At 41.4% G+C, this 16,686-nt stretch overlaps 1 protein-coding gene across 2 annotated transcripts in view; it reads left to right on the top strand.

The window, feature by feature from the left end:
- GREB1L (GREB1 like retinoic acid receptor coactivator) overlaps positions 1-16,686 on the top strand; it is a 192,079-nt gene that overhangs the window by 84,721 nt on the left and 90,672 nt on the right. Inside the window, exons 2-3 of one of the 2 annotated variants that reach the window (XM_066625247.1) lie at positions 614-713; positions 15,530-15,689. In XM_066625247.1, coding sequence (XP_066481344.1) covers positions 15,533-15,689 — 157 coding nt within the window. In that variant the 5' untranslated portion in view covers positions 614-713; positions 15,530-15,532. Of the gene's footprint in view, positions 1-613; positions 714-15,529; positions 15,702-16,686 lie in introns of those variants that run through there. The other variant, XM_066625246.1, reaches the window with a different exon arrangement.

Raw genomic sequence — 16,686 nt, 5'->3', positions numbered from 1 at the left:
TGAAAAGATGACCCATTCCTTCACTCTGCCTTCCTTCATTTTGATTTGGGGTATTTGGCACCACTCTTCTCTGTTAAGCCAAACTGACACAAAGGAAAAGCCATGTGGTGGCTATTTAAAATCGAAGCTGTAGAGGGGATGCAGTTCATGGTGAACCAGTCATGTGTAACTCCTTTAGCTGATATCAAGAGGAGATTGGCTTGAGTTCCTAGGCATGTTTCGTTTCCCAGGCTATATTTTGATAATAATTTTTTTTTTTCACGGTTTGCTTTATGTGCATTATCTGTGAGAGAAATTGCAATGTCTCTAATACTAGCTGTTTGGGTTTTTTTTTTTCATTTACCAGAATTAGTGTTTGGTCTCCACTACGGTAATCTATTATTTCATCCATTGTAATTTAGGCTGAATGGGGCTGGTGGGGGTGGTTATTAGGCAAAGAATGTTGCATTTTGCCTGACTGTACAATTATAAGAAAGAAGTTTCCAACTGGATTTTCCATGTAAAATTTTCATAAGGAAGCTTGAAATGTTTATTGCTAGGCACACAATAATACAGCAATAATATTAGTGGTGTTCAGCTGTCCTCAATTGTTTCTTAACCATTTATTTTACAGGTCTTGAATACTTTCAGCAATCTGGGTCAAGTTGCAGAGTTACGATGAACAGCCATCCATCATGAATGCATTTAAAAAAGGCTGAAGCAAATACAAAAAGGTAGTGTTCTTTTCATATTCACAATGAAGCTTGTGTTTTAAGTAATTCCATTTTAAACAGCAGCAAACGTTCAAATTTTTTGTTTTACACCCTAATGTAATCTATACCCTAATGTAGACATTTCCTCAGAAGTGAAGTTGCTGAAAATCAATCATTTAATTGGCCCCAGTTATCAATACATTTGCACATGGATCCTAAATGCTTGTGTTTAATACAGGTCTGTGAAATTTTTGTCTGACTATGTCACCGTTTATGACCATATTTCAGTTTTAGTAATGGCCTTTTGTTGAAATACCAGAGTAAAGCAAGCTCACAGTCAAGATTTTTGGGGCTCATGGTCAAGCTTTTTGTTTATATTCCAAGATGGTCAGACAAATGACTGCTGATCACTTGTGTATTTATGAGCATGTGGAATGACTGAGACCAAATGCCAATGTTCTCTCTTTTATCTTAATAATTAAAAACAATTGGATGGTGAATTTGGAAGCTGTAAGTGTTTTACAATTTGAAATCAGGATTATTCCCATTGAGAATTGTACAATAGTAAGGATTTGAGCTTTGGGAAGGAGACACATGCTGGGTAGTATGTGAACATGGTGTGGACATGGTGCAAACTTGTGGAAATGTGAGATTAGGGGTGGCAATTATGCTTCATTTCATCAGTGCATACATTTTGCTACCATGTCAGCTTAGTTCAGTTAAAGTTTTTTAAAAATGTAAATAAGGATTGTTTGTATGATTCTGTCCAACATAAAATATTTCACTGTTTCAGGACAATTCAAGACGATAAACTGTAGGAGAGAGTGTGGAATATATTTGATTTTGGTAAGGAGATAGCAAATAACTTACAGGGGTGGGGGTGACCTCCTCCCCTGCTCCTTGCTAGGGGTCAGTTGAAGAGGCTTGACTTACTTTGTAGGGAACATTGGACTCCTATTGTTTCTTGTTGTACTTAAATGCCCCAGAATTTCCAGGAGGCCAAAGATCTATTCCTGTTTTATGACCTGTTGTATCCTTAGGGGTCGGAGGCCCAATAGCACATTCAGGCCCAGTAGAACAAGAGGGTCATTGCCATAGTTCAGGACTTAATTATTGCTTCTTGGTTACCTCACAGACACCAAACCAGCTTTCAGGAAGATTTTAGACAGGAACATCTGGAGGGTAGAAGGAGCAGTGGGGGAGGGGCGCCCTTGCATTTTGTTTCACCAGGTGCTAGGAGGAAGCAACATTAGCTTTTTTTTGATATGGGAGGCAAGTTCTGTGGCCCCTGAAGTTAGGTTACAACAATTGAAAAGGTCAAAGGACAGCTGAGTGGGGTCAATGAGACACCATGGGGTGTATTTTGTTACTTAGCAAAAGGAGCAACATCCTAAAACCTTAAAGGGTTCTCTTGAAAACTGTGTTGTGAAAAGGTTTTATGAGTCTGATGGTGAAAAACTGCTGATTTATCTAAGGAATGCACGCTTTTGTCTAAGCAAAAGAGTGACTCTGACCAAGTGTTGGCAGCTGTGATTGTGCAGTCAGTGTAGCACCTTTAGAGAATGGGAGCACTTTCACTTCCCAAAGGGATCATCGCAGAGCAAAGATCTGCAAAGAAGTGACCTTGTGGTGGTGTTCTCTTCTTCATAATGACTGAAGACACTTTGCAGCCCACATTTGACACTTGAGAATCCATTGATTTCTATGGGAGAGTTGAGCATCTGTCTACATATCTTCCTTTGAAATGTGAGGAACTTTAAAGTGCATCATTTTGGCTGACTTGCCACTCCATTGTTGGAGGGAAAGAACTGTTTTCTTAAAGGAAAACTTTGTTGGAACATTCCCACATAACCTTTTTTTCTTATAATTTGATTAAAAACCTTACCTTTCCATGTCTGTGCAATATTCATAAGAAAATGGGGCTTTAAGTCATTAACACTTGCCCAAAATGTTGAAATGTGTCTACCGATATGAAATTCTACTAAGTACAAACATTTGTTCATCAATCCAAGGATCTATCTACTCAGTAGGTTCTACTGTATAATGAGAAACAGGCTTTCTGTTTATGTTCAGCTCCTAGGAAAAAAATACAGGTATTGTCATCCTTCCCCAAACAATATGTGATATATCTGGTGATTTTCATAAATGCAAGTAGAACATTTACAATCAAATTCAGGAGCTCTGAGAGAGGCCCTCATTTTCATAGGAGGCTGGAGGAAGAAATAAGCCTAGAGTATAAAATACTTTTGCCATAGCTAACAAGGCTGCAATCTCATAGCCATTTTCTTGGGAGTAAGGTCTACTGAACACAGTGGGACTTACTTTGGAGAAGACATGCATAGAATTGCACTGTTAATATTATTATACCCATGTTGCAACCGAGAGCCAGGGTGGTGTAGTGGTCTGGCAGGTGGACTTAGACCTGGAAGAACCAGGTTCAAATCCCCCCTCAGCCATGAAGCTTCCTGGGTGACCTTGGGCCAGTCACTTTCTCTTAGCCTCACCTACCTCACAGGTTTGTTGTGAGGACAAAAGGAGGGGATCAGCTGTGTACACTCTCCTGAGCTCCTTGGAGGAAGGACGGTATAAAAATGTGAAAAATAAATAAATAAATAAATTGGAGAACTGATGCTGAGAGGGAGTAGCTTGCCTGAGGTGAGTTAATGGTAAAGTCAAGATTCAAGCCAGGGAAGTCTTGAGCTCAGTCTCTTATGGTTCAGTCCTAACAAGTGCCTGTGTCAGTGGCATGTGCTGCTGTACAGCACTTTGTGATAAGCACAAGGCCCAGGCATGCCAGTGGGAAGGCCAGAGCAACAAGCTTTAGGGGGCAACAACCTGAGCATAACACTAGTGGCCAGAATTGTGAAAACCTTGACATTTTTGAGTAATACTATCATGTTATATAGTATACCATTCGATGCAACATGTAATGCAGAATGCAATGATGCAAACTGCATCAAAATATCACTACTCTAGCAAATGTTTTAGCCAAATAGCCAGAAAATAAAAATACAACTGCATTACGTTACAAAAACTGGATTTCTTAACTCAAAATTGACCAATGAGACTGATTGTTCTGAGAGCCAGTTATGCTGTATTATGATACAGCAGGGAACCAATAAAGTGTCAATATGGAGGGAGCCTGGGCGGAGATGGCAAAGCAAGTGGGTGGTGAGCTGCTGGGGGAAGGAGGCGGATTTTCCCCCATTTTCATGTTTTTAACAGTCCGCGGTTGATGTTACTTCCAGGCCATCACTTTGAGCTTGGCACCAGGCTACTTGATCATTAGCTGCTACACCACTGGACTGGGGGGCAGGTTTGTTGGTGCTGGCACATGCCATATCCAAACCCTCTTCCTGGGTCTGATCCACCTGCCTGGATCAATGTGGACTTGCAGCAGTGATATCTTTGGTGCAGGTACGGGTTAACCCATTTCCACTGCTGAGGCTTACCCTGTGGGATGCAGTGGAGGCTGTGCCACTGCCTCTGTATTGCCACACGGGGAGTTAGTTAGGATTGGTCCATATCTCAGTAGCAAGGGGTGGGACCAGGATGCAATGCAAGCAAGCACATTGCTTGGGCCCATGTGGGTACTCAAGGATAGTCTGAATCAGCTCAATAGCTAACTATAGCTACAGTTGTGTACAATGCATACAGTTTCTGTAGGAAAATTCCAGAGTTAACTGTAACTGCCTATTTGAATTATTAATATGAGACTACATACATCGTAGCTACATTTGTAGACAGCAGAAAATAACCAATAATCTGTCACTTTATGCCCATCATAAAGCTAACATCTCATCTACTCACAAGTTAATACTGTAATAAGCCAGTTACATTTAGGGTCATGTTAGTCTTTTTAAAATGAATGTATTTATAATAATAAATTAAAAGGGAAAGAAAGACATAATAAGAAAGAAAATAAGATTAAAAAACAACATTAAAGATATAGAAAGAATATTAAATATATAAGAAATACAAAAAATACTTCTAATAGTCAGATGTTCTAATTACTTACAGCTTGGTATCTTAATAATCTACATTAACACCCAAATATACATTACATCTCCAACAGCCCCTTTCTCTACTTGTTATAAGTATTCCATTTCAGATAACACAGGCCAACACACATTTTGCTTCTTTAAACGTTGCACCAATTCCTGGGTATATTTGGCGTGCCGGTTCCAAAAATGGCATCTGTTTTGCCCTATCACATCTAGTTTTGGAGACACAGCATAGCCGCTTTAGTGAATGGTTCAAGCAACTTCCTCATGAGTAAGCCTACACCATGGCTTCCTCATGAGGAAGCTGCTTGAACCATTCACTAATGAGGCTATACTATATCTCGAAAACTAGATGTGATAGGGCAAAACAGATGCCATTTTTGGAATCAGCACCCCAAATTCTTATCAAACCACCATAAAGTTTGGGAAAAACTTTTCTGACACTCAATTTTGTAGGCCTATGTTACTATTTCAGATTAATGTTCTCTATTCCTTTTATCTAAGCTTAAAATCCACAGTTCATTAACTCATTATTCTCTCTCTCATGCAGAAAGTCAGTAATTGATTTCCAGTTCTTCATAAAATTTTCTATTGATTTCTCTTTAAGTAAGGTTGTAAGTTTGTCCATTTTTCCAAAGTCCATAACTTTCGTCCACCATTCTTCTATCAACAGAATGTGTGCAGTTATCCAAGATTGTGCATAAAGTATTCTAGTTGCAGTTATCATGTATATAAATAAAATTTTGAATTTTTCCCCACATATTCATCTACCTTACCCAGCAAATTGACTTCAGGTTTCATTTGCACATTTGTTCTTAAAATCAATGGCATCTGTGCATGTATCTGTATCCAGTATTTTTTTGCGTTAACGCATGTTGCACACAAGAAAAGGCCTGCATCTTGCTGCCCACCCCTGCAATACGTCAGCTCTTAAACGAAGTAAGATGGTAATTGGTAATCTATTAGTCTTTTCCTCTTTTTATTAAATCATTTATGCCTGTGAAAACATCCTACAACCATTGCTGTGCTCAAAATTTACAATAGCTGTGCATTTCTTCTTCCTTTCCTTTCCTCTTTTTCGAATCCAGAAGGCAGGTGACTGGACAGAGATGGGCACCACCCGCTAAAGATGGGCACCACCCACTAATCTGCTTTCTGAGGCAAGTGCTTCATTTGGCCTCATGGGTGGACTGGCCCTGAAAGGGTCACATCTGAAGTAGTGCTTCTATTTACAGTAGTAGTCTCAATGACTTAAACTCTCTCTGAGAGTGGAAGGAGCATTCCGCTTGTGCAAAGCATCCTTGCATGAGCTGAAGGGGAGCTGAAGAGGAGAATCCTTCTTCCTCTTCTCAGTGGAAGCTTGAGTTCACAGAGTGCATTTGTATTCATGGAAGTGTTACTCTGTGTGTGACTCAAGGAGTCTTGTGGAACCTAAAGGTTAACAAATTTATTGTGGTTTAAGCATCCACAACCTAGAATTCACTATTGATACATAAACTGAACTTTATCAGCAGTGGTTTTAAACAGTAAATATTGAAGTAGGAACAAACTGTTGAAGTGAACTTTAGTTCTGGGTAACTTACATTGAAACAAATGGGTTTGTCTTTAAGATTCTACACATCTCTTGATTGTTTCAGGTGCCTCTGGGAAGTCCATAAGCAGGACATGTAGGCAAATCATCTTCTGTCACTGTTGCTTCAAAGCAAGTAGAATTAAAATCCATAGTGCTTTTCTGTTTCGATCTAGCACAGTGGTTCCCAAATGGTGGGTCACGACCCACCAGCCACGGAAGCAGATTTGGCCCCTTAAGGGCAGGGGGATTGTAGCAAAGTGATCACCAGGATTGCAATGCTGTTGCGAAAGTGGAGGTTCCTGGCTTACCCAAAGCCAACCACAGGGTCTGGGGGAGGGATGCAGGGAGCCCCACGGACTTCTCCGAAGGGCTCCCCAAGCCTTGAAAATTATAAAAGCTATCAGAATCCTCTTCCAGTTTTCAGTCAAGAAACCAGAAATGACTTCCAGTTGCATTTTTGTTTATTGCTGAAAACCCAGCTGCCCCTGCCTGTACTTGTTCCCTCCTCCTAAGGAGGTCTTCAGGAACCGCTGGTCTAGCATATAGCCATCATGACTGGAAGCCATTGATGATTTTTTTTCCTCCATGAATGTGCTTTAGAAGCCAGCTGAACAAGTGGTCATCACTACCTCTTGAAGCAGTGAATTTCATGGGTGACCCAAGTTCTAGGGTTCTGAAAGTGAGAAGTGTCCATATCATATCTCCCTTTAATTGCTTTTTTTTTCTAAAACAAAAAACCCGAAACATAGGCTAAGAAAGTTGTTTTAGCTACCTGACCTACAGTGCTTTTGCCCTTTTCTAGCTCTATTGAACAAAAGGTGGTACAGTGATTTGATTTTGCATGACACTAAAGTATAGGAAAGTGGGGGATTAGGATTATAGAATAAGCATTTGTGTGACCAACTGTTGCAGCTCAAAACAATCCCTCAGTTTCTTAATAGGTGCTGGCACTTCAGTCTGCTTTGGAAGCTTCCTTTGACCTGGAAGCTTCTATTTTCTCAATCCTCAAAGTGTGAGAGGATTTCTGTAGCTATTTAGTGGTGAGGGGAAGACACCTGATTTATTCCCAGAATTACTTTTATTGTTAGATCAATGTTTCAAATGTGAACATTGGCATTGAAAATAGGTTCTGTGGCTGAGCCTGGGCAATATTTGGCTCTGTCACTTTCTGCTGTATCTTGTTCTGAAGAGGACCTTCATGAGACTGATCTTGCATTGAGAAATATTCATGTTGCAGCACAGATCCTCCATTGAGATGCTCATGAGACAGAGACAAATCAAGGGACTGGGAGGGAACTGGGACAGTTTTGGCATGAGATCCCTCCATGTTCTTCATTTTAATCTTCTCCTGTCTGCTTCAGATATGATAAGCACATTTTGTTTTATTACTTACCACCATTTGAATGCCAACCTTGTAAAACTGTCATTGAGTTGAATTTTAAATACGTATGTGTCTTTTGTTTTGTGAGTGAAGAAACACACCAGTTTTATGGGAATGATGTGTGCTACAGAATCTGTCACTGGAAAGCTTTAAGAGCCATGACCACACATTTAGCAACACAAAGGATCCTCCTCTACATCCTGGGAAACCATATCAAGATTCAGATGTTAAGGGAGCTTCAAACATGTTATATGAAGCTGTACAAAAGCAAAACTGTCATTGTTATGTATGGTACTATGTATGATATTTCGAAATAAAGAAGGTTGCTTAAATTAAAGCTATGTGATGGCTCCATTTGTGCTTTTGGGAGAAGTAAATGGGGGTCCATATTAACAATGTAAATTTGAAAAGGCATCTGTGTTACTGAGGAAGGCAGAAAACAAAACACTGATCTATCCTCAGATAATTGCCAATGGACTAGTTCAGGACTTTTCAAGCTGGGTCGTTGCGACTGTTGCCTTCCCCCGCCCCTACTGCCTCCCCCTCCTGCCCACGCAAGAACTTAGTGGCTCTCAAACTCTCCCAGAGAGTTTGAGAACCACTGGACTAGTTCAATAGAGAAAGCTAATTTTTGCAAAACAATGAATGATGGTCAAATACAGGCTCACTTAAGTAACAAGCTGTTGCTTTAACAGGTTTGAGCCACAGAGTGACATATGGAGAGGCTTCTCATAAGTAGCTTGTCAGTCACTGTGTTAATCCAAGAAGTGTTCGTTCTTTCAGACTGTCCACCAATTCATTCAGTTTGCTGGATGTGATTCTTGGCAATTGTGAAGCAATGTGTGCTCTTGCCTGACAGCTGGGTTTCACAACTCAATCCTAGGCATGCTCACAACTCAGTTCTAGGCACGTTCCTTTGAAAGCATTGCAGGAAAAATTTCCCAGAAGAATGCTCAAGATTATGGCGTTCATTTTGTTTTCCAATAAACCTTCTTTTTAAAAAATGAGCAATATATTACTTTTCTAATTAAATGCCTTTTTGTTTAATAAGGATTCATTCGATATTTTATTTTTAAAAATCATTGTCCATGATACTATGGAGAAACCCTTCCACCTGCTTCCACAATAGCTTACAAAGAATTTTGTTAGACACGGTTAATGTGATCCTATGTTTCTGTGAAATAGGTCTCAGAAGGTTGCTGGCTCATTGAGAAGCATATTTCCAAGAAAATAAATTAACCAGTAATAATCAAAAAATTGAAATACTACTGTTTTGGAGGAGGCCCTAAAAACATCAGTGTCACATTGGTAAGAATAAGATAAAGCGGAACTTGCCATTTAACCCTAAATAACATTTGCTGGCTCATGCCTCTTGAAATCTTAGCAATATGGAAATTCCAAAACAAAAGGAAAATTTTTAGTGTGTTGCTGAATTTGTAACACAGGAACTGTGATAAAAACAAAAGAAAAAAGTAATGTGATAGAACATACCTTCATTTTTGATCTCCTATCAAGTTTTAAATTAGTTTACAAGACTAAGAATTTTGTTAAACAATTACGCAGGCCAACACACATTTTGCTTCCTTAAACATTACACCAATTCCTGGGTATATTTGGGGTGCCGATTCCAAAAATGGCATCCGTTTTGCCCTATCACTTCTAGTTTTGGAGACACGGCATAGCCTCTTTAGTGAATGGTTCAAGCAGCTTTCTCATGAGGAAGCCTACACCATGGCTTCCTCATGAGGAAGCTGCTTGAACCATTCACTAATGAGGCTATACTATATCTCGAAAACTAGACGTTATAAGGCAAAATGGATGCCATTTTTTGAAACGGAACCCCAAATTCTTATCAAACCACCATAAAGTTTGGGAAAAACTTTTCTGAACCTCAATTTTGTGGGCTTGCGTTATTATCAATAAAAATATTTCATGAGTGAAATTCTAGAATTTAAGACCAGTAAGACCAAAATTAGCTTGTTATTTGCTATCCTCTGATTTGGGATGATCTACTGTGAACTCTTGGAGAAAGGCTGAATCAAATCAGTGAAATAAGCAGCAGCTGGATGGTGGAGACAAGAGGCAAGGCAACAGCTATGAAATATAGGGGATTCTGTTATATAATGCAGATTCTGTTGCATTCATCAGCCATATAGCTTTCCCATCTCCTGCCTGTTTTTTTCCCTGTGGATTCTCACAACTTGTGACTTACTACTATTGCTTTTTCACTGTGGTCCTAGTCTAAATTAAGCTGTTTCTGTTTGTAAGGCATAGTCGTGTAATAAAGGCTTTACAAAAAGCAATGTTGGGACATTTTGTTTTCCTGCCTGTGGCTACAGCCAATGAGAAAGGAAGTAGAGTTGGTCTTACATATTTTGACAACTTTAACAGACAGAGATGTTCTGTGATTTTTGCATTCATGTTTATTTGTTTTATGAGATGGACGTATTTGTGAAAAATGTCCTGTGTGCTACTATTAGGAAAACATCTAAATAGTGAATGACAGTCCAAATTGGAGCTGCCCAACACCCAGCAGCGGTGACAAAATGGTGACCGCTGCATCCTGAGTGCACCAGGCAGCCACCGGCAGCTTCTCGCGGGAATGGGGCATTCATCCCCTTCACCTGGGCAAGGGAGCAGGCCATGAAATGGGGTTACTCAACTCTGCACCAGCTATTTAGCCGGCCCCATGTTGGGCTGGGAGACCCAATGCGGGATTCTGGATCCAGTGGAGTAGAGCTGCGCTGGTCCTGCCCCCTTCAACCCCACTCCTTCCCCTGCCCTTCCTCGCCCCTGAACGCCTCTCTCCTGCCTTGACTCTCCAGAGCTGGTTCGTTGCTCTGGGCGGCACATAGCAGGCCTTGGGCCAGTGATGGCTCAGTGTAGACTGGTGCTGAGCCAGTGCCAGCACTGACCCAGTGCTTATGTTTTGTGGGCATGCCTTATGGCACATTTGTGACATTTGGCACTGTGGATTGCCAGCACTGAATTTTCAGGATTGGGTCCTGAATTAACTGGCTCTTATACTTGAAGCAATGTTTCTAAAATTCTGAGGGGCCTTTTGGGCACTATGTGAGATATTAGCAAGGGACACAAACAATTTTGTGCGCATTTGTTGCCACAAACTGTGGTGATGGCTGTGGTTTGGAAAATGGCTTGGGTGGTACATTTGAAAGTTTTAAAGGATTGGACAAATTCATTAAATTGTGCTATTAGAGCCAAATATGAACTTCCATGTCAGAGTATTTCTAAGGGATGTAGCCCTCACTTCCTAAGGGAACTTCCTAAGGGCACTTGTCTGGCCACTGTTGGAGGCAGAGAACTGGGTTACATGGAGATGCCTCTGAATTGTCTTCATCCCCCTACTGGTTCCAGCGGCAAGGGGGAGGGGCTGCTAATATAGCATGGTTGGGTGCCATGAATGACGTGGTGCAATGGTTCTCAAACTTTTTAGCACTAGGACCCACTTTTTAGAATGACAATCTGTTGGGACCCATCAAAAGTTATGTCATTAATCTGGAAATGATTTCATGGCCGGAAGTGACATAATTAATAAGGAAAATTTTTAACACCCCTATATGACAAAATCAAAACAATTAATGAATTAAATTAAAATTTTACAATAAGTTTAAAAATTTAAAAGAAAGTAGAACCCTCCTAACCCACCTAATCCCTTGCTGATCTGTTTAAAAAAAACTCCCCAAACATCCCAAAGGCTGCAATCCTATCCACACTTACCAAGCAGTACTCCCGGTTGACTAGCGTTGTTAAAAGTATATACATTGTAGCCTGTTACAAATCCAAATCGGTAACATTTTCCTCAAACGCAGTCACATACCATGGTAGCATCATTCTAATCTATTAAAAATAAAATGCACATGAAAATGAATGGGGACCCACCTGAAATTGATTCGCGACCCACCTAGTGGGTTCAGACCCACAACCTGAGAAACACTGACTTAGCGCATTGCACCTCTGTACTTACGCTGCTGCAGGAAGCTAATGGTTGTGTTCATGGAATTGGTAATAGTTTTAAAAACAGTTGCCATTCCAAAAAGTACTATTTGCAGCCTCCCTGTGATTGCTAAGATGTTGTGAATCCCTGGATGGGGAGTGTTGGACAGTTATTTTCAGGTTTAAGAGGAAGATATGTTTAGAAATCCTATTGAGGATATAGGTGCTGGGAGGGTGAGGACATAGTGGTCGTGTAGAGGGTGGAGAAACTGGGCCATGGGTATTGGTTAGTTTTTTGAGATGTTCTGTGTCCCCTGAAAATTTAGAAATCAATCACAGTTACACGAACATGAAGCCATTGGAATACTGCTTTCCATTATGAAATGTCATTTACTACAATGATTTTTGAAATCATTGGCAGCAATGATTTGGCAGAGGGTAAAGTCTGAGGCTAAAATCTATCTGTTGATAAGGAAAAACTGAGGCAGCATCATCATCTTATACCTCGTCCAAATAAATGAAATTTGCCTTGGTAATCTGGCAGAGAGATCTGCCAGAGAGTTACAGTTTCAATATGTTTCTGGAGAATGTGTGGTATGTTTTAATGACAGAATTAGATAGTCAAAAATTACTCCCAGCATGTTTTCATTTCTCCTGATATTGTAAAAGTTCTTAGCTGAACCATTCTTTCAGTGGCGAACCCTATTAATCATCACAGTCAGTGCAGTAAATCACATCTTTAAACTCTGTTATTTAGTAATGCACAGCAAGCTGTGTTGTAAAGGTGACCATTGGCTGAACTTAAAATCATTTGGGTGGAGAACTTTCAGCTGCATGAAGCCAGGAACCCTTATATAATTTGTACACTACCACAAGCGTACTATTTGTATGGTGAAAAGGTGGTTCTTCTTTTCTTTAAGACTGATATTTTCAGATCATGTTTGCATGGCTGTAGCCAAAGCATTAATAGTTTGTTATTCAGCTTAGATCTCTGACTAATGGACCAAAACATCTGTGTAGCAAAGCTGCTGGAGCTTCCAGTAATAGCAATTTCAGAATGCCATTCAGCCCAAACAAAGGTTGCAGTCCTAGGCATACTTCCCTGGGAGTAAGTCCTATTGGACTCAGTGTGACCTACTTCTGAGTAGACATGCATATGATTGCATGGTGAGTCACTTTAAGTATTCTTTGTTGCAGCTGACAAGTTATATTGTTTTCCTAGGCTGTTGAAATAAAAGGGATTTTAATATACTTGGCTGCACATAGAAGTATTGACACCCATCAGTTTCCACATATGTTTGAAGTACGGCTTTACAGGCATGAGTTGGGGGGGGGTCATTATTAGTATCTGTGTAACTCATCCTGTTCAGAACCCCTGGGGGCTGGGGGATAAGAATAGGCCCTCAGTTTGGCTGTACTTGTTGTAAAAGGCGACTAAACAGCCACCAGGTAGATGGGACTCATTAGCCTGGGAAGGCAGCTCATCTGAGAGAAGGAAAACTCTGATCCCAAACCTCCACTGCCTTGTGGCTACATCCAGTTATGGAAAAGGCTTCAGGAGCCAACCTCGAGGCAAAATCCGGAGCCGGAGTCCCTGAGGCAGTTCATGGCTGAACACAATCACGTTCTGGCAACTCCTGCGACGCCGCTGGAACCAACCGTACTGGCTTCAGCCTTTCCAATGGACCATTTCAGCAACGTGGACAGGGGGGATTTGCTGCATGGGAAACAGTCTATCCTCCATATCTACCTTACGCAGGCTTCGTGCACTGGAGAGGACACTCTGTTCCAGAACCACCATTCAGAGCCCGATACCATAGTCTTCTGAGACTGAAGGATGCCAACAAGGCATCCTTTTCAGTCCCAATGAATCTTCCACCAGCAAATGCATCTGGCTGCTCTCATTTGTCATAGTTAAGCAGTGATGCAGGGAGGAGGAAAGTATCCATGCACCCTTTGGCCACTTTTGCCAGAAGAAGGTGGTTGTGAATTCACCCATCCACGCAGCTTGTTCCACTCCAGTAGCAATGATTAGTAGTTAATGACAGCTAGGGGAGGTGCATTTAAGTGGTAGCAATCGATAGCAACAGCATGCAGAAGCATGAAGGCTACTGGGAACTTCAGCCGTAATGAAAATACATTACTTAAAAAAAAAACAACCCTAAACATATGTGGTGGTTAAGAGCAATGCCTGAAAAAATTATGTGGCAAAGTATTAAACATTAGGATTCTGGCAGATGTATGCTGGACAGAGTAATTCTACTGACAGTAGAGAATCACTGACTGACCATCATAGAACAGGAGCTGTCATCCACTACTGATTTCAGTAAGGGCCGCATGTACGTAGATGTGAATGTTGCATTGTTTAATATTAGATCCATTGTTTAATATTAGAGCCAGAAAATTCTAATATGAATCTGAGTAGAGGTTCAGGCTGCAATCTAATGCACACTTACTGAAGAGTAAAGGCTCAATCCTATTCAACATTCCAGCCGGATTTAACTGTAATGCAGCCCCGAGATAAGGGAACAAACATTTCCCTTACCTTGAGGAGGACTCCATGGCTGTCCCTCCACAGCAGGATGCATCCAATGCCCCATTGGCATGGTTGCATCAGTGCTGGAAAGCAGGCCCTCTGAGAGGAATTTTATCAGGGGGTACAAAGCTTCTTTTGGGCCCTTTGTGAAGGAGGAGGGGTGAAACAGGCTGGGGGTCTGTGGTGATGGGTGAGCGGAATGGGGGCAGGGAGGGGTGAAATGGGGGCAGGGTGGAGACAGCTGGAATAGTCTTTGGGGCCCAGGTCTACCCACCCATGTGGCATTGGCAGCTAGATACAGTAATATCAAAAACCAAACACACTCCTAAGTCTCTTTAAAATCTTTTAAATATAGAAAATCATGCAGAAAATTAGCATCATCATATTTAGGCTCACACTAGAATGGAAAGTGTCCTGTGCATACCAAAACTTGCTTATGCAGCGACTATAGCAGCAACTGCTTTGTCCCTGCGCTCCTATACACTCCTTCATGGTAAGCAGATCCACAAGCCAAAGAGCTACTGTAGCAGTCCAGTTTCCTCCCAGATTTGACATTGTGTTAAGGAGTGTCATGTATGCATTCCTCGACCCAGCGTACATGGCTTCCCAGTAGCTGCGGTGGCTGCAGCCATATACACATGGTTGTGTCCCTAGTATCCTGTGCGGGCAACTGAGTAGATAGGAAAATGTGAGATCCCAGGAAATTTCTGGGCCCCCTCCTTTGACTCTTGGGCCCCCTTTTTGACCCTGGGTCTAGGTACAAATTACCCCCGTTACCCCCTTCTAGGCCCTGCTGGAAAGTTGGATAGGATTGGGCCTTCAGTCTCATTAAATCCAATGGGGCTTTTTTCTGAGTAGGCATGCATCGTATTGCACATTTTGCAGTGCTCCCATCTGAAGAGCAAACCAGTCCAAACAAAACAGAATTCCATCAATTCTTATAAAGTATGAAAGACAGAAAATAAACCATTAGGCTTCCTAAAATAGATGGTGTTTTCACCATTTGACCTTGAGTATATCTACAAACTGACCGTTGAACTTGGCTGAAAGCTTCCTCCCCCCCAACTAAAGTGGCCCTTTTTACAGGAACACTGATGTACAAACAGAAACATTTGAGTTCTTTTCAATGACAGTGAAATACTCCATCAGTGAAAAGCAGCCTGGCAGACTCAAACAAAAACAAGAACAAAGAGTGCTTTTCCAAGATGTTATTTCAATGGCTTTCTTTACCACTGCTAATATTTTATCCTTCATACATGCACTATGCAAAATATCCATGCATTAACTTATCTCCAGTATTGGATTGTGGGTAGGGAGTGCAAGACATGTGTGTCTATTATCTATATTTAATCCTAAATCTCTTGTCAACCTTTAAAATTTGTTTTACAGACCATGGGGAATTCATATGCAGGGCAAATGAAATCTGCCCGATTTGAAGAAGCCCTTCACAACTCCATAGAGGCCTCCCTAAGATGTAATAGTGTTGTACCACGGCCCATTTTCTCCCAGCTCTACCTTGATTCTGACCAGCTTCTTATTTCGCCGGAAGGTAACCAAGCAAGTATGGCATATTTCCATTGTCTTTCTTATATTAGATAAAATGTTGTGCATCTTTCTTTTTTATTTTAAAGAAACCTTTCTCATAAATATGTTTTTCCGCTAACACATTCATTCATGGTCTTTTCAATAGTGATGCCAAACTGATGGAACTTCATAAAGCTCCCAGTCTGTAGTTCTGTATTGTAAAACATGGCTGTCTTACAGCCCAACCTTGATTGCCCAGTGCCCAGAGCTGCAGTGGTGCCAAAATGGCTGCTGCTGCAAATCTATGGACATTGGGCAGCCACCAGCAGGTCCCGACATCTCCTCGGGGGAAGGGGACATTTGTCCCCTTCCCCCAAGTAAGGGAAGCGTCCCCACAACGGGGCTACCCGACTCTGCGCTGGCTATTTAGACAGCACAGAGTAAAGCAGTTCCATGTTGAACCTGGAGGCCCAAGGCTCAATGAACCTGGGGCTATAGATCCAGCGGAGCTCACCCCCTCCAGTCCCACTCCCTCTCCCTGCCCCACCTTCCCCCCACCCTCCCTCCACCCCAGAACACACACCCCGGCCCCCATACACCTCTCTGCCACCTGGCACTCAACTGGAGATCTGGATGGTGGTTGCCCATCCTCTGCCTGGAGCTGGTTCAGCGCAGGCTCGAAGATTCTGTGCTGGACCAGTGGTAAGTGCCATAGATGTACCTTACAGCGTATTTGCAACACTGCATGCAGGCACTGAGCCTGCCTGCGCAAACTGGTCTGGATCGGGTCCTTATTCATCCACTTTTTGGTGGAAGATTTCAGTTGGCTGCTTATTTTTAGTGTGCTTATTTTAGTTTATTTTTTTGAGATGGCTGTGTTTATTTTGTGATGTGGTATTTTGTGATTGTAATTGGATTTGAATGTTTTATTTTATTGCTTACTGTGTTTTAATTCATTATACAATGCCTTAGACTGCCCTCGGCACAGGAAAGACAGGATGTGAATTTTTAAAAAAAAATAA

The sequence above is a fragment of the Tiliqua scincoides genome, chromosome 4, assembly GCF_035046505.1.
Source record: "Tiliqua scincoides isolate rTilSci1 chromosome 4, rTilSci1.hap2, whole genome shotgun sequence".
NCBI lineage: Eukaryota > Metazoa > Chordata > Lepidosauria > Squamata > Scincidae > Tiliqua > Tiliqua scincoides.
This window is presented reverse-complemented; position numbering and strand designations above follow the sequence as displayed.